The 26,747-nt window shown below is 39.4% G+C and overlaps 1 protein-coding gene across 1 annotated transcript in view; it reads left to right on the top strand.

Annotated features, from left to right (window-relative positions):
• Positions 1-26,747, top strand: part of LOC122877153 (ephrin type-A receptor 6-like) — a 58,539-nt gene that overhangs the window by 25,981 nt on the left and 5,811 nt on the right. Inside the window, exons 7-12 of the mRNA XM_044198283.1 lie at positions 8,629-8,784; positions 9,746-10,096; positions 20,909-21,033; positions 21,422-21,584; positions 22,912-23,017; positions 25,088-25,158. Coding sequence (XP_044054218.1) covers positions 8,629-8,784; positions 9,746-10,096; positions 20,909-21,033; positions 21,422-21,584; positions 22,912-23,017; positions 25,088-25,158 — 972 coding nt within the window. The remainder of the gene's footprint in view (positions 1-8,628; positions 8,785-9,745; positions 10,097-20,908; positions 21,034-21,421; positions 21,585-22,911; positions 23,018-25,087; positions 25,159-26,747) is intronic.

The raw sequence follows: 26,747 nt of genomic DNA, 5'->3' as shown, positions 1-26,747 counted from the left end.
CCAGAGAGGACGATACAATTTCCCAGAGCAAGCAAACCAGCTCCAGACAGCAAAACTCACAACTCTCCTGCTACTATAGCTAACATCACAACAACAGCATATCTTGGCAAACTAGAAAGTAAGCTGAATGTCAGGGCAAGTCACCTGACACACAAATCATGGCTGGAATGGCTGGAAGAGTGTTGTGTGGCTTGGTTTGAGCCACTCTGTTTGTTTCCCATTTACAGAGCCAGGGCTGTGTACAAACAACAGCATCTAGTAGTTGGTGGAGACTATTGACTTTATATAGACATGGACGACATGAGAGCTCCCGAAAAGTGAAGCGAAAACATATTGATCGCCCCCTGGTGGCTGGCTGAGGTATAGGTCAAAAACCCCGCCCCCTCCATGTAAGTAGATGGGACATGAGCCAAACTAAAAAATCTAAGTACATGTCAAATACATTTTTCCCAAAGATGATTTCTGTCATTTGAGGTAGTTTTTTATCATGCTGATGTTTGTTCAAGTGGTCATTTTCCTGATAAGTTTAGTTTTAATTAGTTATTTGCTGCTATAAAAACGGGGTTTCACATCATGATTAACAGCTGAGCCCTGCTCGCGATTGAGCTGGCCCGGTGTATGGGCATGACCTGGATACTGTGGCTTCAACTCCGATCACTATTTCACAGACTCTTGCTCTAAATGACATCACTAGTGCAAGACGGCAGTACCCGTATCCGGGATATTTTGGCTTCATTTTGGACTTGACAGGTGGACATCAACTCAACTCCAAATGAATACTAACTAGACAAGTGTTTGCTAACACATTTGCCATATGACGTTTACAAGTTGACAATATAACAATCTTATGTTTATAGCTTGTTGCGCTGCCCTCAAGTGGCCAAAAAAGTAATTAATGCAGGTTTAAGTAATACAAGTTAAATTTCAGTCACTCTTGCTGTTAGGAACTAGAGTGTGCCTTTTATGTAACAATCACTACTAAATGAGACTAAAGAGAGTCAAAGAGAAGCTACGGCTCTGTACCATATATCATCTGACTGGTAACATGCCAGTGTCATCAATAAAAGAATACTATTTAAAGCTGCAACAATTAATCAATTAATTGATTAGTTGTCTTTGTCATATATGATAGTAAATTGAATATCTTTGGGCTTTGGTGCAGTTGGACGAAAAAAGACATTTGAATACATCTAAGGTTGTGGAGAAATTAAAACAGACATTTCTTTTACTATTTTCTGACATTTTATAGACCAAATGATTAACCGATTAATTGAAAAAGTAATATCTGATAATGGAAAAAAAATATTGTTAGTTTTAGCCCTAAAGCTATTAACTGGTGAAATATACATGTCTGCATTATTGTTGTATGCTTTGTGTGTACAGCAGTATTTGCTAGGAGTGGGAATACATATTTTGTGCCAATATTGTTTCTTTCAGAAATAAGAATGATAAGAATGACAAAAAGCCAAACAACTGACAACTGATAGTGAACAAATTGGATCTCATTATGTGTGTGTGTGTGTGTGTGTGTGTGTGTGTGTGTGTGTGTGGGGGGTGGGGTGGGGTAATAGTGAAATAGTGGTATGAGTATTGTAATTGCTTTTTGGTGGTGATCTTCCCAGCGTATACCACAGAGCAGGGAGCAGCTGGAAATTCAAATGAATCGGTGTGTTTGTTGCCTTTGGCAGGAGCTCAGCATAGCAGGAAAGTAATATCCAAGTGAATGAGGTGCCTCAAAAATTGGAAGCTGGGTGACAAATGACTCTTCTCATGAGGAGCTAAGAAGCAACATGATTTTGGCAAGGATTTCTGTGTGTTGTAGGATTGTGATGATGATGATGATGATGATGATGAACAATTTAACTATTCCACAGAAAAGTGATGCCCTCTCCTAAACAGCCTGCCTCTGACTCAGAAACAAGCTCTGTGAGAATTTATAAATAAACTTTCCCCAAACATCCTGTCTTACTCTCCTTTCGGGTCATAAAATGAACCCTGCCAGGACTCAAAGAGGACGCCAATAAAAGTTAAGTGACAGTGAGCAAATTTATGACCCTCACTAATCCCCCATCGGGATGATATCTGGACTTCATCAATAAAGGGAACAAAGAACAAAAGAAACCAATTTTGTAATTCAGAGTCAACTGTACATTAATTGATATACCATGTTTAATTAATGTTACAGGAAGATGTTTTATTTCAACATGCTGATTTTGATACAGGAACTGAACTAATCCTGAAAGGACTTATAAATTGGAATGTCAAATGTCACACCTAATGTGTGTCTGCTAGGGGGGGTTGGTTCCCTTCTTTTGCATGCCTATCAGAGACAAACAAAAGGCATTCCTGTAATGAATATGGACATAACAGTGACCTGTATTGATTTTATTTTACTTTCTCATTTGTTATAAGTATACGGTATATTATTAATAATAGATTACATGATTGTCATTTATGATTGTCATTTATGACATTTTTCTGGGTTGCCAGTCTATTACTCATAAGGATGATATCCTGTCATTCCTGCCATTTATATAATGTGTGTTTAGTGTCTTTCAGCAACTAAGAGGGTTTTAACATGGAAGCATTACATTTGTAACAAACAATTTATTCTTTAGGAAGAAATTAGTACAGGAAAATAATTAAGACAGAACAGATCTGGGATGGGAGTGAAGTGTTGTGCCGATGACGTCACATCGACGTCCCCTGGACAGAAGATTACTAAAAAAGCGAAAGCCCAAAAAGTCAGGTTTTCTCTGCTCTTCAATGCGCTCTTCTCTTCAATACCTTTCAGACCCTTAACAAAGTCCTGTGACTCGCCCGGACGGCGGCCTGCGGGCCGTCTGTCCGGAGCCCAGCTCTCTTGCCCTCTGGCCCATCCTGTCGCCTCCGGCGAGCCCAGGTGAATCAACTGAATCTCGATCCGCACAGAACGTGCATTTTAACATGACGAAGTTAGAACTGAACGTACTGTGAGTTTATCAAACTCTGAAAGCCATCGCGGCTACAGAACACCCAGCCAAGTGGGTACGCAAAATGTGATCCGCCTTCCAAGAGAGACCGATTCAAGCCGAGTTGCACCGCGGGACTGACAATGACCGAAGAAGCTCGAGCTCTTGGCAGCTCCACAAGACGAATCACTGGTGGAACTGCGCATGGGACTCAGCGCATCCAAACATGCAGAGCTGCTCCCACAGGAAAATTGACTCCACATCCCTCCTCCCTTCCAGCGCAACTTGTCCCCTGACTATCAGAACCACCATCAACCACTTCCTGTGTTAAACTTCTCTCAGTTGCTGTATGGTGCATAAAGGTTAATTTTCACTGGTCAATGCCAAAAGTATCCATTTATCTGATACACTGGTCATTCATTCATTAATTACTCATCACTGTATTCATCTTTACTCATGGTTGCATTTATCTGTTCATTTGTGTGTATAGTTGTTTGTGTGTTGTTAGTTGTGTGTGTAATAAATGTTTCTCCTATAAAGATTGTTGCCTTTGGTTTCTGTAACTTACATTCAGTCCCTTTACGTATCCCTTCCTTGTTTTACCTGATTTCAGGTTAATTACCTCACGAAGCTAATTTGTGCATTATCTCTCTACTGATCAGGAGAAACAGCTTAGTGTAAAACTGAACTAAATTTCTACATGGTGGAGAATGTTAATTCAATTGCTGTTGCTTCATATCCACTACATTTTGATACAGAATGCAGGCAGAAACATGTAGATTTCCCACAGTGTCAATCTTTCATCTCATCCCTTTTACATATCTTTATACTCAATTATGTCCACCTGTTTATGCAGATTGTTGTTTCCTTGTATTTGTTTCCTTCTTGCAAAATTCCATCTTCATTTTGGCACTGCCTTGCATGTTAGCCCTCATTCAAAATTCTCATTCTCTCTCTCATTCTAAACCACTGACCATTGCTAATTAAAGAAATATAGTAACCATTTACCACTGCGTTTCAAGGAAATATAGCTGTGTAAAATAGAACGGAATATATAGCTTTACAGAAAACAAATTTAAATGGACCGACAATTACTCGGTTAATCTATTGGTCATTCGACAGAAAATTGGCATGTTCGCGTGTTGCAGAATTTATGCTTGGTGATTGGATGTTTTTTGCAAAAATGCACCTTGGGAGTCGTAGTTAACTTCTCACCTTACGTTTTTATGCACACAGCTTTTTATACAACAACTAGAGATGCTTCCATTAGTCGATTAAGCGATTTGTTGATCGACAATCGCCAATTAACAGTTTGAGTCACTTTTCAAACAAAAATGGCATTTGAACATTTGAATGGTTCTCAAAAGTGTGAATTTGCTGCCTTTACTTGTCTGACCTTATAGCACATTGAACTGAATCTCTTTGGGTGCTGGACTGTTGCTCAGACAAAAAAAGGCATTTGACAACAAAACTTTGGGCTCTGGGAAATTGTGATGGGCATTTTTCTATGTTTTCTGGCGTTTTATAGAAAAAGTATTTCAGTCTAAGCCGTAGAAGTGCTCCAACTGTCAGTCACCAAATGTGGTCTATGGAGAAAATTAATGGGATTTTTACTGAACCAAGAGCGTCCAAAATAGCTGCTCACACTTCGCAACTCTATGGGGGTTAAACTGATGATTTTATAGTATGCTTGAGGTGTCTTGACATACAATTAATGCCCACCTAAAAGCCAATCAAAAGTGAGTATTTTCAAAGGCCACGGTACAGCTTACAGTTTATTGACAGAGATATCATGATACAATTTATATTGCTGGGAACAAGTAATCTCATATTGGATTTATCATTGATGAAAAATACCATTTTGAAAGTTCAGCTAGATCAATCTCTGTGGGAGTGGAACAAGGGGAGACGAATTTAAAACAGTCATTAAACAGTAATTTTCCACAGTGGTATGACAGACTGCACTTCCACACTTCTCTACACAATGAATTATTATTAGCAGTTATTATTATACGACTATAGTACTCATAGCATCAACAGTTCAGTTGTTCAGTATTTAGTTGTTCAGTTTCTAGCCTCGGGTAGACTCAAGTAACAACCATCTAGCCTGAGGTAGGAAGTCTAATCCTCATTCAACCAGTACTCCCCGACGGGTCCCCCAAGATGACATACATGTAGATAGTAGAGATACTGCATCAATTGGTCAGCATTACAGTCTGAGGAATTTTGTGTATCTACAACATCTGAACTGAATCAGAATCTTCATTACTGCATGAATATGCTTACCAGGAGCAATTTGATTCAGTTTACTTTATTTCACCAAAATAATCTAGTCAGTAACAATAATCCTTTATAAGGAGTCCTGGGTACAGGATTGGATACTGGGTAGCAGCTGGACATCATTTATGTGACACAGTTTCAAACTTATCACTGAATAATAAAAAGGGCTAATATCAACATAAGGAATATAGTGGTAATGCTTTTCAATGGAGGCAATAATGCATCAGACAATAACAGACTTATGTGATATGGTTACTGATGTGAGGAAGAAAAGAAATAAATGTGGCTCACTACTACATCTTTGTGCTTCATACTTATAGTAACTGTGGGAAAAATATGAAAATGCTGAAATTATAAAATCCTTCTAGCTGTCTGCCATGAAGTCTTAATTGAATTTCCCATTATGTTACCCTTTTCTCTATCGTTGCATTGTCTCTCTTTTAGCTGGCATATTTATTTGATCATTTTGAAATTATTAACCCATCCACACACATATATTCTCATACAAATCACTCTGCAATAAAAATGATCCCCAGATTCCCAGAATATTATATCATTGCTCCATTAGTGCTTTATTTTTCTCTGCTGAGATACATCTGGGGAGAAGGGGGGCAACCTGCAATGGATTTGCCATCTTCTGATAAGCCTTAAGGGAAAGAGCGAAGTAGAGGAAAGCAGGAGGAGACATGGGGAAAGGAGAAATATTGGAAGAAAGATGAAAAAAACAAGGTGAAAATTGTGGCAGAGCAAAACAGTTGGAGAAAAATTTGAGAGATAAGGAAAGGAGAGTTGGTTGTATTGATGGGAAAAAATAAATGCAAAATGGGAGAGAACTGGAGGAAGTAATGAGGTAGGAAAATGAACCGGGTTAAGGATGGAAAACTGAAGAATACTTAGGTCAGCAGAATGGACCATGTAAGTGGATGGAGGTTTTAGACTGAAAGCAGGCTATAATTGCATTTTTATAATGCATTGTTTGTATGTTAATAGCAATTTTTTAACCTGCCCGACAAATAATACAGACTTTCCTCTGTCTATATTCAAGGGAATCTGAAAGTGGGGACTCTATAAAACCTGCTGATCAAAACAAGCTTCCATAGCTTAATAATTTCTATACAGTAGTATCCTTTTCCCCCATCAATTTACCTTCAGAACTCCAGAAAATTTTAGTTTTAAAGCCTTAAACATGTATTTTTTAAGCATTGTAAGACAATATCACATATATTCTGTATTGTTGTCAAAAGTATCGATACTTTGACACTTTTTCGATACTTTTCCAATACTGTGTTTAAAACGATATGATCTCTGTTAATTATACATCTGATAGTATCAAAAGTACTGAAGCTATAAAAAAACAGAAATAGAAAAAAGAAATAATACTAAAAGCAATAATAACGACAAAGAATGTGTAGGCCTACAAGGTAGGGAAAACATTTAAGAATAGTAATAATAATGTTAATTACTATTAACATTATTATTATTAACATTATTACAAATGTGTTCAGGTTGTTAATTAAAAAAGAAAACAATTATACTATTTTGTGTGTCTAGGACTGGTATTAAAAAGGGTATCGAGTATCATTTTTTTATACTAGTACTGTATCGAAGTTTAAAATGCTGCTATCGTGACAACCTTATTCTGTATATTCGTGATCCAGCATTTCATTGAACCTGTATTAGTGATATTATATTCCACTTAAGTTGCAGTTTTTTAAGGCTATACCATTACATCAAATAAAAGTCAATTTTATATGTTATATTTGTATTTGGATATATTTATCTGGTGTAACGTTAAATTTTGTACAGGCATTCGTGGTTCCCAGAGGATAATGAGTTTTAGTAATCCCTTTATTTTTCATCACCACTAACAGTTAAAAATTTCAACTTGTGCAACACCCTATTGTTAACACTTTTATTTTATTTTAGACTTGATTCTTTGAAAACGGTAACTTAATAGCCGAATTACTTTCAGCATCAGCTAGCTAGTTTAGAACGAGTTCCATGCTAACGTTAGGAGCTTACTGCTGATTTGTGCCAAACATGATGTTAGCTAACTTTACCTGCGAAAACGTTGGTAACATTCAGTAATTGCTAATATTGTTAGTATATAGTAATATAGTTAATATAGTGTTATTTAGTAATATAATGTGATTAACGTAGCATTAGTAGTGTAGTGTTTGTAATGTCAAAACTCAGTTATCACAGTGTTCATACAATCAGAATGTTAACGTTACTACCACATTTTGGAGGGTGGCTTGGTTAACATTAGCTCTCTTACCGGGAGTAGGGTGCGTTCAGCAGAGAGAAAGGTCCAGAGGGACATTCAATTCAATTAAATCAATTTTATTTATATAGCGCCAATTCATAACAGAAGTTATCTCATTGCACTTTTCCTATAGAGCGTACTCTTTATAATATTAATTACAGAGACCCAACAAATCCCATGGACATGGCATGGAGCGTGCCTGGCCTCCGCCAGGAGAGGAGGAATATGCCTTCCAGTACCTCTAAACTTATTTTTGTTGCATGTTGTCTCCCCTTAGCTAGCGAGCTTGCCAGCTGTACATACCTAATAATAACCCGGGTTTAGCTAGTTCAGAGTCCGAATGGTGTTTGATTCAGGCGGCTGAGGTGAGGATGGGAGTTCGGGAGCGTACGACCACCGGTGCTACGTTAGCCGTTGATGGTCCAGTCCAGTGCCTTTTAACCACAATGTCTTCATTTTTGTAGAAACAGCAGTTGGGTTTGTGGCTTCGGCGATTAGAAAGCAACTTTTGTGAAGCTAGACAGAGTAACATTCGGCTAATTTACCGCCTGTCCTATTTCATACAGTCTGTAAAGTAACATTAATGTGATTGGTGACTTTGACAATGAGTGGTTAGTCGAGAGTGTTTGATTAACGCCTAATTTTTCAAGTAACTTTTCCAACACTCTTGTTAACTATTGGATTTTCACAGGCAGCCTAACATGAGCAACCATCTGCTGTTCAGCCTTCATGATATGACAACTATCTCAAGGAAAAGCCTGTTGAGCCTTGCCAGACCACAATGGCAAAAAAAAAAAACTGCCTTAGTGGGGCTATAAGCTGTTTGTAATGTGATTATTTCAAAACATATTTGTGGTTTGTGTGAGTTTGTGGGTTCTTTATTCAGAAAAGGGGCATTACAGGTGTGTGCCATTTGTTAGACTGGACAATGGACAGGACCATAAGCATGTGGCTTAGTGAGCTAATAAGGAGGTGACATTGATCCATAGTGCCTCAAGAAATAAGGTCAGACCACAGGTGAGGAGAGAAGCAGCTTTGAGTTAAATGTGTCTGTGCTGATGGAAATTAAGTTGCATGAGGAACATTAACCTTGTGTAACTGGCTTCTTCCTCCACCTCTTTTTTTCTCCAGCTTGCAAGCCTGGCTTCTTCAAGGCATACGCTGGCAACACTAAATGCTCCAAGTGTCCTCCACATAGCGCCAGCCATGACCAGGCCGCCACCATCTGTCACTGCGACAAAGGCTTCTACAGGGATATCAAAGACTCCTCCACCATGGCTTGTACAAGTTAGTAGAGTAATTACAAAAACGACTGTCAGCTGGGACATTCTTAGTTTCTGTTTGCATGTCATTTATTTTAGTCTGGTGCCATCTTTCCCCCATCCATCTGCTCGTTTTTATTTTAGCAGTATGATTGAGCTAAATTTGAATATATGCCTCCACAACTTTATGCCTCTACAGTATATCTCAACTTTGGAGAAAAAAAACATCTGTTGGGAGGTACCCCATTCATGAACATGAAAAAAAATTCTGACAGTAGTATCTATGAAATTGACAAGTAGCAACATTTATGGCACTCCAAAAGCTCACCAAAGACACGCCTACACACAGATATTCAAAGACACACTCTCAACTTCAGTTCTGATCACTTTGCCAACTCAGACATTGTACAGTTGTGAAAAGTGGAAAAAAATCTGAACCTTTTTCTACACAGAAAAGTGACACACAGGCTGTTGGAAGGAAATACTGCAGAATACGTTGAAAGCCAACCACCCACACACCTACCTACACACACACACACATACTACAAATTCAAAATATACTCACTTGCTGTTAAAGGTCCTTTAATTGGTAGATTTTGGTGATCATGCGCCCACTTTAGCTTCATCATCAAGGTCAGATGAGTGGTGTATTTGCTGTTATACTTAATACAGGTTAGTATTTAAGTATCAGTATTTTTGCACATTAGTATGCCAAAAGTAAGATGTTATTGCTGCACATGTCATAATTTTTGTTAAACTGTAGACACTGTTAGTGGCTCTCCCAAGAGTACAAAATGTCTAAAATGGCACCAGTGATCATAGGTCATGTGTTTTGTCCATTCTTGTATTAAATCAGACAAAAATCAGAACCTTCTATATGTGTTATGTTATATTTGTACAAGCGTATTTGTAAGATATTTACAAAATACCTGATCAGGGGGTTATCAATAAGTATCTCTCTATAAATAACCTTTCATTCTCTTCAGGACCTCCGTCAGCTCCCAGGAACCTGGTCTCACTGATCAATGACACGGCTCTCTTCCTGCAATGGATGCCTCCTAGCGATACAGGAGGCAGGAAGGACATCACTTACAACATCCTGTGCCAGCGCTGTAATGGAGGTGACAGCGACAGCGGCGTGACACAGTGTGAGCCATGTGAGCCAGACCTGCGGTTCATCCCACGGCCACTTGGTCTGACTGGTACCTCTGTGGCAATACTAGATTTTGCAATGCACGTCAACTACACCTTCCACGTAGAGGCCGTGAATGGTGTCTCTGGGCTGGGTGTGGCTGCACGCTCACTGGCGAATGTTACCGTCAATACACACCAAGCTGGTGAGTTGCAGCGCTTTTGTTCGCTTGTATCTCTATCCTACCTAATTGTAGGATTGACTTATATTGATATGGTGTCTTGATTTAAATATGATTTACCATTAATTACTAATTTCATGAGTGCTTAAACAGATAGTGGATTAATTGATTAATCCATCGACAGACAATTAATTGCAAACAAATTAGATTTGAATAATTTATTATTCGTCATTTATAAGTCATTTATCAAGCAAAAATGTAAAACATTTGCTGGTTCTAGCTTCTCAAATGTGAGGATTTGCAGATTTTCTATGTTTTACATTACTGTAATTGAAGAACTTTGGGTTTTGGACTGTTGGTCGGACAAAAAAGCAATTCAGAGCCTTAACACTGGGCTCCAGTGTCTTATGTTGAGCATTATTTTTTGATTAACTAATGACCCTAAAAATATTTGAAAGACAAATAATGAAAACAGTTGTTAGTTGCAGCCATGAATTTCATTACTACATAAATAAATTTTAAAATATTTTGCAGGGCTGAAATAGTACATTGTAAGCTACAAAATATTGCAGCACATTCATCACTTTAATCCTGCTGGTATGGGCAAAATGGCCATCCGGAGTGGTGGGAATTTCCCCAGTGGACCATTCACCTGTGGGAGGCAGGGGGCCAAGCAAAACCGATAAAAAATAGTTTATAAACTTGCAAACTAGCATGTTGCAAAAGCAACCTGGAGTTTTACTTGTCCACCAGTTCATCTTGCCGCTGCCCAAAAACACCTGCTGCACTGAACTACTTAACTCACATGAGCATTAACAAGGTGTTCACCAAAAATTCCATATTGAAACAAAAGATTATGTGAAAAAATAGCTCCTTATCTTGTAGTACTCTGTTCCTGCATCCACAATTTACCTCTTTGGGCATTGGTTGGAGTTTCTCAATGGATATGAGGGACCAGTTTTGGTCAAATGCTTATAGTGATTACTGGTAATATGGTTGTTAACTGTATTTGGTAAATTAAAATGTATCTTAAGGCTTTGAGTTAAATTCCTTAACTTTCGTGCATAGTGACTGTAGGACACTAGTGACTGCACTTGTTCCTAAAAATGGCAAATTTTGTTGACAGGACATCTGCAGTTTATGTATTCCACTTTTTCTCCTTTTTCTGGACAGATTGTTGAGGGTTTACATTCAACTAGCCATATTTAGCTCTAAAATATTAATAAAAAATAAATGTACATGCTTATGCTTGACATATGCATTTCCTGTAGTTACATAATACCTGATTCATAGCTCATGAATACTGTGTTTGGGAGCAGATTAAGATATTTATTCTACAGTAACAGGCAGGGATTTGTTTATTCTGCAGCTAGATTTACCTTTCTGCTTCCTGAGTACCCTGACTTCTTCCACGGTCTCTGTCTCTCCATCTGGCTTAAAGCTAGGGTAGGTGATGTACTTCAGAAGCTTTCTTTGTTATATTTGTTGAAATTCTCTTTACATCCCGACAGCAATCAATAAATCATATGCTCTGGGGGAAAAGAAAAAAATCCGGTATCTGTGGCTGTCGCAGGCCTGCAATAAGCTCATCCACTGAATGAATTGATTGGCTGGCCTACCTGCCTGTCTACCTACCTGGCTACCTGCGCACACTCATTGTGCATGAAAATGTGTTTTGGGGTAGTGGCTTTTGAGAGAGACCTGAAGGGAGGGGGTAGGATTTTTTCGGTTAGATACTTTCAAAATCTATCTGTTTCTAGTGTTGCTAGTTTCGCCAGCGTTACCTACCCTAACTATAATGTGTCAATAGATAAAGCTACTCCAGGGTACTGGAGAGGAGAATTCGTCCGATAGTCGAACCTCGGATTCAGGAGGAGCAGAGTGGTTTTCGTCCCGGTCGTGGAACACTGGACCAGCTCTATACTCTCCATCGGGTGCTCGAGGGTTCATGGGAGTTTGCCCAACCAGTCCACATGTGCTTTGTGGATCTGGAGAAGGCATTCGACCGTGTGCCCCGGGGCGCTTTGTGGGGAGTGCTCTGGGAGTATGGGGTCCGGGGCCCTTTGCTAAGGGCTGTCCGGTCCCTGTATAACCGGAGCAGGAGCTGTGTTCGCATTGCCGGCAGTAAGTCAGACCTGTTCCCGGTGCATGTTGGACTCCGCCAGGGCTGCCCTTTGTCACCGGTTCTGTTCATAATTTATATGGACAGAATTTCTAGGCGCAGTCAGGGGCCGGAGGGTGTCGGTTTGGGAACCACAGGATCTCATCTCTGCTGTTTGCAGATGATGTCGTTCTGATGGCTTCTTCAAACCAGGACCTGCAGCATGCACTGGGACGGTTTGCAGCCGAGTGTGAAGCAGCTGGGATGAGAATCAGCTCTTCCAAATCTGAGGCCATGGTTCTTGACCGGAAAAAGGTGGTTTGCTCTCTTCGGGTAGGTGGGGAGTCCTTGCCTCAAGTGGAGGAGTTCAAGTATCTCGGGGTCTTGTTCACGAGTGAGGGACGGATGGAGCGTGAGATTGACAGGCGGATCGGTACAGCGTCTGCAGTGATGCGGGCGCTGTATCGGACCGTTGTGGTGAAGAAGGAGCTGAGTCGAAAGACAAAGCTCTCGATTTACCGGTCAATCTACGCTCCTGCCCTCACCTATGGTCATGAGCTCTGGGTAGTGACCGAAAGGACAAGATCGCGGATACAAGCGGCCGAAATGGGCTTCCTCCGCCGAGTGGCTGGGCGCTCCCTTAGAGATAGGGTGAGGAGCTCAGTCACACGGGGGGAGCTCGGAGTAGAGCCGCTGCTCCTCCACGTCGAGAGGAGCCAGCTGAGGTGGCTAGGGCATCTGATCCGGATGCCTCCTGGACGCCTCCCTCGGGAGGTGTTCTGGGCATGTCCCACCGGGAGGCGGCCCCGGGGAAGACCCAGGACACGCTGGAGGGACTATGTCTCTCGGCTGGCCTGGGAACGCCTCGGGATCCCCCCGGAGGAGCTGGAGGAAGTGTCTGGAGCGAAGGAAGTCTGGGAGTCCCTGCTTAGACTGCTGCCCCCGCGACCCGGCCCCGGATAAGCGGAAGAAAATGGATGGATGGATGGAGATAAAGCACATTTCTGACCCTTGAAGAGCTGACAGAGCCACTGTGATGTGAACTTAGTCCTAATTAGTAGAACCCAGCTGACCTGAGTTCAACTACAGCTTGCAGTCTTCAATCCAGCATTGTCTGGGGCTTGAATTAGGAAACATAAGAGACCTGAGTTCAACTACTGAAACCTGAACCATATATTTTAAGGGCAAGAATATTGATGGAATAATTAATGGAGAAGGTTGAGATGAAGGAAGAAAAGAAAGTGGATTAATAAATTATACTGGGACGTATCTGCACATTTTCTCCCCTTTCAGCATCTGCAAGCCAGTACTGAGATGAAATTCTGATTAGAACAAGACAGACGCTCATCAGTCATCAGTGGCTCACATATAAAAATTGGGAATTGAGAAATGGGTATATCTGTGCTAAATCATCTATGTGTGCAACAATAGGCTGCCATAGTTGTATTAACATAGGGGAGCATGGGAAGTGCAAACAGTATACATCAGGTTATCGTATATTCTACTTCAGTTTTAGAGACAACAAGACATATGCTATCCTGGCTGAAAGTTTGTTTTACAATTACAGCCAATCGGTAGGCTTACAGATTTGTCCAATTACTTGTACAATAGATGGCATGAACAAAGTCTCTTAAAGACGTCTGGTCTTAATTCTGAAGTCTCGATTTTGTGGTGCCTTGGTCAGAATGATGCTGTGTGATATTTAAACAAGAAAAGTCTTGACAATGTTAACATGCTGATTTTTAGCAAGTATAATGTTGACCACAACGACTCTTAGTTTAGCATGTTAGCATGCTAACTTTTGCTAATTACCACTAAACACAAAGTAAAGTTGAGGATGATGGGAATGTCATTAGTTTGCAGTCATTTAGAAGTAAACAGAAGTATTGGACAAAATAACATTTTGACCTGATGATGACACTAGATGAAAAGTCAGTGGATCATCAAAGTGATTACAATACATTCAGAGTACATGAATGTCTGTACAAAATTTCATGGAAAGCCAGCCAATAGTTAGAGATATTTCAGCCTGGATCAAAGTGGTGGACCAGCCAATCGACCAACCCATAATAAAAAATGACTTGAAATCAGTACAATTATTAGTCTGTTTAACTGTGTGCCAGATTCAAATTTTGAATAACTGTGCCCATGTGTACAGAACAAAGGTGGAAGGCAGCATCCAGCAGCTTACTATGTCAAAAGCAGTAAGATGCTAGATGAGAATGAAGCAGCACTAATGATGGAGTTGACGTTTTAAGTGACAGCAAGGAACCAAGACTGAGTGGAGGGAACAAAAATGTCATTTCACATTTGTTGTCAAAGTTGTCCCAATTATAATATCGCCATCATAATGGTCTTGAACCATGCTCCTGCTCATTCAAGAAAAGTTAATAACTTTATGTCATTTCCTGTGGCTACCTCACCCCTAGTATACAGTGAAAATTATTATTTTACAGTATTATTTTTAGAAATGCACTGTTTTGCTGATAGGCTGTCACCATACCATGGAAACCAGATGTCAGGTGTATGTGTGTCACTTCATACCCATCTCTCTGGCAAAGGCAGCTAGACTGATGGGAGGAAGTTGGAATGCAAAATAATCTCTGTAGAGGAGGAGAAGCAGCCTGTGGGGATGTTCCCATTAGGATGTTTAGAGTGGATTAACTTGTCAAACTGCGTTTCCTCAGTAGGCATACTGTATATACACACACAGCCAGACACGCATGCAAAACAAGCAGGCAAACAAATTCATACACATATGACAATAGCACACACATTTGCTTAACCCATGTACCACCTACAGCCTTGCATTTGGTCTGTTAGTCATTTCCCAGCTCTTCCCTGCACTCTCTTTTAATCCTCTCTACCACACACACACACACCCACACACACACACACACACACACATGTTTATTCTCTTACAGCCTCTTTTATACTAGAGATACCCCTTTTCTTTGATTGAGTGTCATTGCAGAATTGTACAATAGATAGATATAGTTCCATATACACATATACTGTTTATCCATTAGAGAGAGTACAATCAAACATACTTTAATATTGTGCTTTGATACAGGATAGAAGAATAGATCCTGATTCCTTGTTTGCAGTTATATAACTGTCCTGCACATTTTATGTGGGAAAAAGGCAGTTAGTATAAAAAGTATGTTTACACACTGTACACCACTCATACTCAAAAATAACTCCCACAAATCTAAATGAACAAGCAACATGCATGTGGCATTTAATACATATTTTAGCTGTACATTGAGGAAAATGTTCCAGGAAGATTCTTAATGATGCTTTCTAATAACAGACAACTATTACAAAATATATTTGAACTCTTCAAAGCACCATATGTCTGCTCTTAAATGCAAAACATTCTTCAAGCACTCCAAAACTTACTATAAATTCAAATGAGGTGGAACATTCATTGAGTTTAGAGAAGTGCTTGTTGTAAATCTGTGCTTGTCAAAACTTATGTTTGGATGGACTTGGGATGGACAGGCTCATTGGCAATTAACGCAGATGCTGCAAGGTGATTCATATAATTGATTGTGATATTATGCCAGTGATGGAATAATAGCCAATCAAAAGCAGAATTAGCAATTAACTGGATTTTTTAGTGAGAAGGAGGGGGGTGATTTATTTTCTGTTGGCATGCTGTTTGTAAATTTCATATTAATGCCTCATTATGCTTTTAATTATGCTAAACCTATTAATCAGAATTACTAATAATTTCTCTTCCCTATTGCCTGTGTGCTTGTCTAACCTTGATAAGTTATAATGCTCAGTTAAGCAAGATGCATGATCACTTTGAACTGAGTGGAGTGTTCATCGCCTTCGACGATATGACATTCTGGAGTTATCAGTCAGTTTTGTAGCCGTAAGAGCTGAGTAATATCTGTTTAGCCATGGATTCTCAGAAAACATTTGATTATTTGTTACGTACTCTCCTCCATACTTAATTTAACTTTGTAAGGCAGGACACTGGTTTTCCGCTTGTTGAAGTTGATGAAGGTCAGCCTCTCAAGGCAGCAATGCAGAGCAGATTGAGCAGGATGATCTCTGTGTTTACAAACACTGGAGATATTGCTCAGCAGAGCGTTCCTCACCAACGATTCCTCCCGCAAGGTTCACTGCAGTATTCTGTGAAGAGACACAGAGAAATCAGTGCAAATTTGTGTTAAGTGTTTGCTGCACAGAGGTCAAAATGTGCTCCTAACTCCAGGAGCAGAGAGACAACCACAAAGATAGGCTCACTCTGTGTTCAAAGTAACCCTTATGTAAGATAAAAAAGGAAAGATTGTGCCCTAGCAGAGGCTAAAAATGTTGGCTATTGAGCCAGTAAAGTAAATAAAGTTTGGACTAAAGATTACACCTGTCAAGTTAACATGTGTTTTTGTTGGCGGTTCAGATTAGTTTTTATGTTTGTGGAGCCTGGAAGATATTAATCAAATTAATCAAAATTAATTGAATTACATATCTAATCGAATCATATCAATCGCTCAATGTGAGATTTAATTGTGCATTGATTTGAACCTTTGCTGAGATAATTGAAATGGAATAGCTGCTGTGGTAGTTTAGGTGTTATCACTTCCTGTTTTATTTTGGTAGTATTCTTCTTCCCTTGTGTGTCTTGTGTTTTTACTTCCTGTCTGTGTTTTCCCTCCAGTTTTGATTGTTGGCCCTCCCTTGATTGTTTGCACCTATGTCTCGTTGTCTCACCTCCCCGAGGGTATTTAGTCTGGGTCGTTTCTTTGTTCTGTGTTGGATCATTGTTGTACACATGGTGTTGTTCCTGCCAAGCATATCTAGTGAGTTTGTATTGGATTCTTTGTTCTCCTGTGGACCTTGTTTGGATTTTGCCTGCTCCCCTGTGAACTGTGTTCCCACCATGGACTCACCCCCCTGCTTTCACCTATGCAAGCTGGTACTTATCTGCCTTTTGTCTGCTCATTACCTGTCTGCTCACCTCTGCCTGTTTCTTGCTTTCATTTCATCCCACAATAAACACGGTAGTCATCCGGCCACTTCACCCTGAGACCGCTTCCTCATCATCTGCTTTTGGGTCCACATACCTCCATATAGCACCCCCGCTACGACAGCTGCTGGTTTAAATGGTTAAATACCTACAGAGTTGTGCTCATTGTCTTTCAGTTCATTCCAGACTCTACTTCTCTACTACGACACATTGCACTTGTGTTCATCATACTAGTTTTTAAAATCGGATGATAAATACCTTTTTTTTTTTTTTTTAAATAAGCAATTAGTAATAAATTACGATGTTAATGTCCGTATTGTCCTCTGACTCATTGTTGGTAATATTAGACTACAACAAATGTTTGCCCAATGGTCCAAACAGTCCAATAAATTACATTAATTCATAAGCATACATGTATAGCTTGTGGTACATAGTTTGATTATAGCTAGTTCACCACCATGACATCGTTTTAGGATGGCCAAATTTTAGAGTCCTTACCCTCCAATCTGACACTCAGTCAGTGGATGCTGTTGGCCCTTGGTTGAACATCTGTGGCTGTCCATGGCATACAGTTTTTGCACTGTGTCTGTTGGAATCTAAGGAATCAGTCATTTCATTAATTTAATGCCTTTTCCCCCTAATTTAAGCCTTCTACTAGCTTTAAAGAACAATATTAAGATTACGTATTCAATATATACATTTACATATAGTATACTGTAAATATGCCATACAGTATACACGTGGTTATTTTTAAGGTGTGCTGTGGCATGTCTACTGTTGTTCAGTTAAAACATTTGGGTAGAAAGGTTCCTAAGGAGAGGTTTATGTAGATAACCTTTCATATGAACCTAGAGTTCACCTCACACTGGAAATTACTGGCTGTTGACTTGTCTATTTTTCAATCTTTTACAAATTCCAGTAAAACCAAGAGTCATGCAAAGTTTTCATATTCTAAATCCACATGTGAACATTTCCCACTGTTTTGTGGTGTCCTGATTCAGGAGATTTTCTCCCTTTTACTTGGCTCTTTTCCCCTTTCCTCCATTGGTTTCTCTTCTGTCTTCGTCTCCTTTGCTCTGGGAATAAGGCTGACTTCTATTTATATGCTCAGATGCTGGGGAGATGCAACCTTGTGGGATTTCTTTACAGCTCTCCCTGTTCACGTTTTCTCTCTCTCTCTCTCCTCTTATCCCCCCTCTGTCTATTCTTTATCTATTTGAGCATCTATAGTTGAGGATTAACCTATTTTACATGTTGCCAGTAACTAGAGTTTATAGATTCTTAATTATCTTTTAATGTGTGAATTGTGATTAAACTGTAATGACCATAATTGTTTTCTTTGAGCCACTCATACATAACAGTAGGTATCTAACCAGTGGATTGATTTATCCTGAACCTAAAATAGCTTCTTGCATAAGAGTTTAGAGGGGTATTTGAGAGTTTTCTCACTTTGCAAAAATGTCCACACACACACACACACACACACACGCGCGCATGGTGAAAGATACATAACATTATATTTTATGCTGCAGACAGAAATCCCCTCTAGTAATGTGATTCTCGCAAACCTTCTTATCCCCTAAGTGGGTTATGCATATTTATCTGCCTGGTTACACTGATACCAACTGAAGCACATCATCATTGCTTATTTGAACAAGACATTTATTGGCACCATTTTTGTTTAGATATGTCTTACCAGAATCATTCAAATCACAAGCTCATATTGTCACAAATGTACTTATTCATTTACATGTTGGGATCTATTCATGCTTGGTTTTGAGGATTTCATGCAAGGAATCCTGTTATGGTTTTAAATACCTGTAAAACTAATAAGGGACCACAAACATACTCATGTGCACCTTTCTGTAGTGTTCTGTCAATATATGGTGTATGTTTTTGTTGGTGTGTCTGTTGTTTGCCATTAATAACTGCAGCAGGCAGCAAGACTGATAGGCTTGAAATATTCCCACATCATCTCCAGACGCTCTGCGCAGCTGAGGCACCACCTGCCACCAGGATAGAAAGGGCACATGTTACTGTACCTGGTATAACATGGCTGACATGGCAGATGTGTGATCTGGCTCTGCAAATTGTTTAATAGACAGCATAGTCTAATGAGTGGGATCCTATCCATGTGTGATCCTTGTGTTATGCCACAGTATATGTTTAGGGTGTGTGTTGATATTTCAATGATTGACACACTTTGAAGATGTTTTTGTCTCCTTTTGATAATCCTGTAAGTAGTGTAAAACTTTTAATTGATATGACACAACTTAATTTCTCAGTTGAGCGTCATCATTTTTATTCAAACACTATGACAAGGTTTTGTGGCTCTGTATCACAGACAGGACGTAGTTTAGAGTTTTAGGTTCATAATAAGGTTTACATATTTGTCACCTCGAGTGTGCATTTTTGCAGGAGTCAGCATCAAACTCTTCCTTCCTGTGTGCACCATTTTTCTCTCCTCTCTTCTCTTTTTTTTTGCTTTAATGCAAGTTGAAATGGTTGAGCTGCTGGACTGTGAAGTGTCATGTCTGGGCCGAGCTGCTGCTAGAAAATCTTGGCTTCTTGACAAGATGTCAAAGTCTCATCTGAGCCCCAATGCGGCCAACTAAATACAGTGACGCGTCACCTTTCTGAAGTGCCCCATCCGGTCTGTGGCCTTCTGTGTGTAGTAGGTTATCCACTTCTCTGAGCATGAGGACAGTTTAAGACATCAATCTGGGCTTGAATTTGTATTCCAACAGTGATCTCCCAAACAGCACGCTCGACAACAGAGGGACTGGATCTATTAGTTTGCCAAATCATATTCTGTTCAAGCGAAGGCTTTATGAATAATTGATGGTAAATATTTGAATCTCTGCTAGGTGATTTTGTGTCTCCTCAGCAGCCTTGTGTAAAATATTCCCCCAAATTCAGCAATAATGACAAACATGATAAACAGTTGCTGTAGGTCTAGTGGTTTGGTTACCAAAAATGTTTCTCTCAGGCTGCACATCATACTGGAGCTGGACAGTAAAATGGTTGTTTTTTGGCCCTCCTTTCCCTTTGGGTATTCCTGTGATACTGAAACAATTTCTCTTCCAAAGTGCCATCAGGTCGTTACATTTTTTTTAAAGTTGTTTTACTTGAGATTGTCTACTGTAAGCTGTAGAGTTGAGATGTTATGTATGCGGCATGCACTTTTCTCAGGCACTATTTCAGATATCTTTTTCCAGTTTGGAGTTCTGAAACTTTTTGTACAATTTTGATATATTTTTTTATGATGGCTGAAGACACTTTTATAATGTGTTTGGCAGTCGTGTCTCTGAAGTGGATTCACTTTGGAGTTCACTGCAGTGGCTCGAGTAATAAATGGCTGGAATCACTCATTTCCTCATTCCCCTGGGCCTCTCGGACAGGTGACTCTAGGTTGCTCAGTCCGGCTGCAAACTTGCCATTTTTCTTGCTCATGTTTCTCCCAATCTTTATGTACATATACATTTCAGTAAGCGAACCCTTAGTACATAAGTTAATCGCTAAGTCAAATAAGCTTATCGTGTTTTTTGTTATTTTAGAAGTATCATGAAATTGCCAATGTGTAAAGATTTATACAGAGTGAATTAACTTATTTAGAAATGTCTATAGTATAAAAAGACATTTTGTTGTTGTGTAAACCCTTGAGCATAATTTTAAAACCTCCAAACAGCCTACTCCTCACAGGTTTGTAATCACAGCTGACTCAAATCCCTGCACTCTTCGACTGTATCCTCAGGTCCTGCACTGGTGGGTGTAGTCAGGAAAGACTGGGCCTCTCAAAACAGCATCGCCCTCTCCTGGTCAGAAGTGGAACAGCCACCTTCAGACATAGTGGACTATGAAGTCAAATACTATGATAAGGTAAAGTCTTGTATCATACTAAATAAGGCAGTTTGAAAAATTCTTTTAGACCATGATTATGTATCATATGTGTTCATTGCTTAGTGGTAACAATGGCTTGCATTACAGTTATTTTAGTACTGAAATGCACCACAAGTGATTACATACACAGAGAACAATCACTGCTCACAGAACAATGTGCATTGTTCGCATACAGAAATCCAAATGTAAGTGTAGAGCGTCCATAATGTATTGCTATCTCCGCTTTGTTCACTGTCTGCTATGATAGTTAATAGGATAAAAAATGATGTTTTGTTCAAACGTTGCATTGATAATGGGTTTATGCAAACATGTTTGTCTGTCCTGCCAAAAACTTGCTTTTGTTTATCATCTCATTCTGCTTTTCTAGGAGCAAGAGCAGCTGAGCTACTCATCGACGCGGACCAAAATCCCCAGCGTGGTGGTAACAGGCCTCACGCCCTCGACTGTCTACGTCTTCCACGTGCGTGCTCGCACTGCTGCTGGCTACACAACGTACAGCCCCAAATTTGAGTTTGCTACTGGAGCTGAGGGTACGACTGTGGAGGAGTGAGCATGTGGGAATTGTGCCTGTGTTTGTGTTTATACTGGCTGATGTTTTAGGAAGAAATGGCACTAATATTCGGTCATTCAGTTAGTTAGATATGCGTTGAAATCCAATGGATATGGAGTTTTGTTTTAAAACAATGCACAAGAGAAGAAATGAGTTTTAAAATCAGAGATGTGGAGTCATCAGTGTTGATCAATAACCCTATGAAATCCCTGGAGACATTTTATGGTCATTCTTTGCTATGGATCACTGAAACTCATCAGTGCTTCTTCAAGCATGAGCCATTTATTTAAATGTTTATAAGCTCTGTAAGTTCCTGATGCACACATAACGCTCTGCTGATTCTAATCCTGAAATATGCAGAAATGCACAGCCTCCTACAAGATACACACTTTAGGTGATGAATATGTAGATGTCCACCTTCACATTCTCATACTCCCATATACCCATGCATCTGACATAAGTCCATTTATATATTTGGATTGTGTTTCTACATATGTACCATCTTCTCTCACTCCTTATTCAACACATACAATGCTCACTCTCACATACAACATACTACTACTCATGTCACACACAACGCAGTGATTACTTTTGTCTATTTACCTTTATTTTATACCAACAGTTGAAGTAGACCAAGACCAGGTCTGAACCAACAATGTTAAAAAAGTTATGCTCAGTTAAATGTTTCAGGACTCATCAAAATAAATACATCACTCAATAAATGTGCAAAGCAATTCACTAAGTTGCTAAGTTGAGTCTAAAGGAGCTGTTGTCAAAACATTTTTATAAAGTTACTTATTTTTGTTATGAAAACATTTTTTATATGTATATTTTGTTTGCTCACAGGCAAAAGGGAGGATAGTTTAAAATAGCTTTTTTGTGTAAGAGACACATAGAAAGAAATATCCATGACTTTCCAACATACCAATGGAAAAGAAAAAAGTCATGGTTTCAAATAGATTTATGTGCAACTGTGCAAGTCTGAATAGGAACTACTTCAACATTTGTATCTCAATCTGTTTTATGGCAATGCAGTCTGATTTAGGTCAGATTTAGGATACTATAAAATGAGTTGATGCCTTCTACTGTATTTTCAATAGTGATTAATATGGAGAAAGTTATAATTTAGCAACACAAAAACTGAATATAATTTTTAATCAATTGTGTTCATAGTAAATTGTGACAGCTTTGTATCGCCAAGTAGTGTGTCAGTTCTTTGGTTTGAACTTTGGGAGAGAAATGCTAATATTAACAGGTACTGATTGGGCTTTCCTCTGTGTTCGCCATTGCTTTCTCAATTTCCTCAGACCCTGATATCGCTGATCAGGGTCAAGTTCTGGTGGTCGTCACAGCGTCTGTAGGAGGCTTCTCCCTGTTGGTCATTCTTACCCTCTTCCTCCTCATCACTGGCCGGTAAGCCCACCCCCATTTCTCTTTGGTGCTGCCTTAACGCACCCTTACCCACACACCTCTGTACTTCTCTCCTCATAATCTCCAGAGTGACACTACAACCAGAAGTCTGTTAATGGACTCTCTTTTGCCACCAAGCAGACACTCTTATTTTCCAAATGGCTGAACCAATTTTCTGCCTTATTACTCAGCATGTAATGCATGTACCAGCAGTTTGCTCCATTCCATTAACTTCCGCAGGTTATCTCAGACTATTGTCTTCAGTCCTCTGGTTCACAGGGTTTTACCATTAGTGGTATTTATTAATAAACAATTGAAAATGGCCCAGAATCTGTAGATTCTTCGACTGGATTTTTATCTAATTGTGATACAAACTGAAGAACAACGTGTCTCACTTTATAGAAAAAAAACTTGATTCAGGTAAATCCCAGACAACAAAATGGTAGACAATGGGCCTCATGCAAAAACATTTTTGTGTACTTATCCTAAATCTCTTTTTCTGTGAAACTCACTCTTGTTCCAAGTCAGATTCACCACTCTCTCAAGTGCACAAACTTATCGTAAATTGCTTGTTTCAACTTGATGAACGCCTCCTGTTAATGACCAGGTGCACATTCGTGAGATTTGATAACTAGCATAATCAGCGCCCCTAAATTGCTATACAAGGCTGTTCCGCACAATTTGTGGGCGCAGTTTTTATTCACAAAAATGTTAGCCAATCATATTTAATCTTTAAATTCATTCAGATTAAGGCATTATAATTATGTCAAACAAGTGTTTTTTCCTACTGTGGAGAAAGGTAAACTATCTGTACTTGACTTGTATGACATAAAACAAAAATTCTAAGTATGGGAAAATGTGAATTGGCGACAAATTCTTGGAAGTCACTTGTATGTGCCACTTAACAAATCTGTTCGTACGAGTGGTTCTTGCATGAGGTCCAATAAGATAAAAATTTCCAAAGATGTGCCCTGAAGATGTGTGTTTAGTCTATACTAAACACACATCTTCAGGGCACATCTTCTTTCAACATACTGTATATTAAACATGTCAACAATTTCCAACATATTTCCTTGAAAACCTCAGATATTTCTCCAGCTGTTTCAGGATTCTGACCCTATTCGCTGTCGGCAGCCAATCCCTATCCTCACTTTCATCTGAAATATACTTGTAATGTACAGCAGAGAGGCAATATTACTGCATAGGTGAACCTACATCACAGCTATCTAGATATCTGTCAGAAACCTGTTTCTGTGAACTGGAGAGATCAGCCTTTCAGCCTTCTCTGGTGCCCAGGATGGGCCACGTAGGATAATACAGAGCCAGAAAGAGTACAGTATGTGAATTAAACTTGCTTTATCTCTAATTTATCTCTAATTTCTCTTTGACCCAGGTTCAACTGAGTCTAAATAACAAAGTGTTTTTTTTTAAATAGTCTCATAACCTATTTTTATATAAATAAACACTTCTAAAGTCAAAAGTTGCAAAGTATTAGCACATTTTAATCCTATGATGGATTAAAGGGCATCTTTCTTTGTTTTTTACATGGAGGATGTAAATTGTTATTGTTTACTATACTAGTGTTTGATTGCTATTTTTGTCTCGACTCTCCCTAACTATGGAGACTGAGCCTTGAAAGCCTTGAATTTGTGGGACTCCGAATAGGATAAATGTGGACAAATGGAAGAAAATAAAAAGAACTACATAAAGGCAAGAACAAAAATTACTCTAAAAGAATGGGTTATAGAAAAGAGGAAAATGGCTGTCTGTTTTTTCCACCAGAGATGTCTTTGCAAACCCAAAGACTGATGATGTGGCAGTACAAGCAGTTTTTTGGCAGTTTCTGCTGTCAGAATAAATGTGCACTTTTGTCATGAGGGCAGTAAATCTGTTAAATGTCATACTTGTTTCCAGCTGATAATGTCAACTAATTCACTGTGATGTTGAGCACAAAACACTGAGAGGGTTGTTAGCAGAAAGAGAGAAGACGCTGAGGAAAAAGACTGAGATGTACAGTTTTATGTTGTGATAAAGGTGATTCTTATTCTTTGGCAAACTGGTTCACCTGTGCAGGTGTCACGGGTACATTAAAGCCAGAATGAAGTCAGAGGAGAAGAGGAGGACTCGCTTCCACAGTGGACACGGTACAGTATATGTTTTTTATTGTGTGTGTCTGTGTGTTTTAAATTCTGTTTTTGCTTCTGATTGCTTGCATGGGTTTTCAAACTGGTATGCATACAACTCGCTGTCTTGTCAGTTACATCCACTTACTTGGTTGATGGAGTTGATTGAAGGTTTGTGGCTTGTTATGGTTGGCTAGATGAGAGCACTAAGCTAATGTTAGTGTGGTTTGAGTCATCAATTTGAAGAAACCTCAAATAGTTAAATTCCGATTAGATCTAGGCCGATAAATCTATCGGGCCAATGTATCAGCTAATATTAGCTCATTTCACACGTATAGATATCAGTGTATATGTCGGCCGATAAGTAACGAGAAATTGCAGTACAGAAATGCCAAATTATGTTTGAGGTCATTAAGAAACAGTCTCCATTACATTAGTTCGTCCACATTTGAGCAAAATGTCCCACCCAGTATGTATCGTGTCGTAAGGGGTGCTATATAGAGGTATGTGGACCCAAAAGCAGATGACAAGGAAGCAGTCTCAGGGAAAAGTAACCGGATGACCACCGTGTTTATTGTGGGGTGGTATGCAGGCAAGTACGGGCAGAACAGTAAGCAGACAGGTAATGAGCAGACAAAAGGCAGATAAGTCCCGGCTAGCATAGGTGAAAGCAGGGGAGTGAGTCCAAGGTGGGAACACAGTTCACAGGGGAGCAGACAAAATCCAAAAATCCAAGGGAGGACCAACAATCAAAACTGGAGGGAAAACACAGACAGGAAGTAAAAACACAAGACACACAAGGGAAGGAGAATACCACCAAAATAAACCAGGAAGTGACAACACCTAAACTACCACAGTATCTTGGTCGCAATTCTTTAAAGAAATGAATCTAATCAAGGTTGTTGTTTAGGTTACGTGTTTATGTGGAAAAAATGACTATCCGCCAATATATCATTATCAGATTTAATAAACTCCCAAATATCCAAAAATCCAGTGTTCGTCGGGTTATAGTCCAGATAAGAAGCGATTAAACTGCAATCAGCAGTTGAAAAATGTTTCTTCTCCATGTCCTTTCAATATTTTTAGCACACCCACACCTGTGTTGATCAAACTAAGCCCTTGGCGCTGTCTAACTACATCATTATCACAAAAATGCAACACTTTATGTAACTATACAAAAAAATATCTCTTACAAATCCTTCCATCTGCCTCACCATTGTGTGCACTGTTGATTGTGCATGCTACAGATTGGCCCTATTTTGATGCTAAATCTTTCATTTCTTTCAGCCATCCACCACTCACAGCATCTCACACACCCATTATTGGATTGTGACAAAACTTAGGCAACCGCTGTTCCGTTATAAGAATTACAGGATTGACCCAAGTGTGGTGCTAAATTACAGATAAAAACAGGGTTATTGATTGCCCCACAGGGGAGGCGTGTCATTCTTGGGGAACAAAATGGTATCCTGTGTAATTTACTAAGACAGTTCAGTGAGAGCTCTTGTAGGATTCGATCTGAGGTCTGCAGGGGCACAAGCGTGGCTCCTGAGACAAATCTAACCATTCCACAATATGTGGGCTTGATTTGGGGATTCAAAATGTGTGAT

Source organism: Siniperca chuatsi, linkage group LG1, assembly GCF_020085105.1.
Source record: "Siniperca chuatsi isolate FFG_IHB_CAS linkage group LG1, ASM2008510v1, whole genome shotgun sequence".
Lineage (NCBI taxonomy): Eukaryota > Metazoa > Chordata > Actinopteri > Centrarchiformes > Sinipercidae > Siniperca > Siniperca chuatsi.
This window is presented reverse-complemented; position numbering and strand designations above follow the sequence as displayed.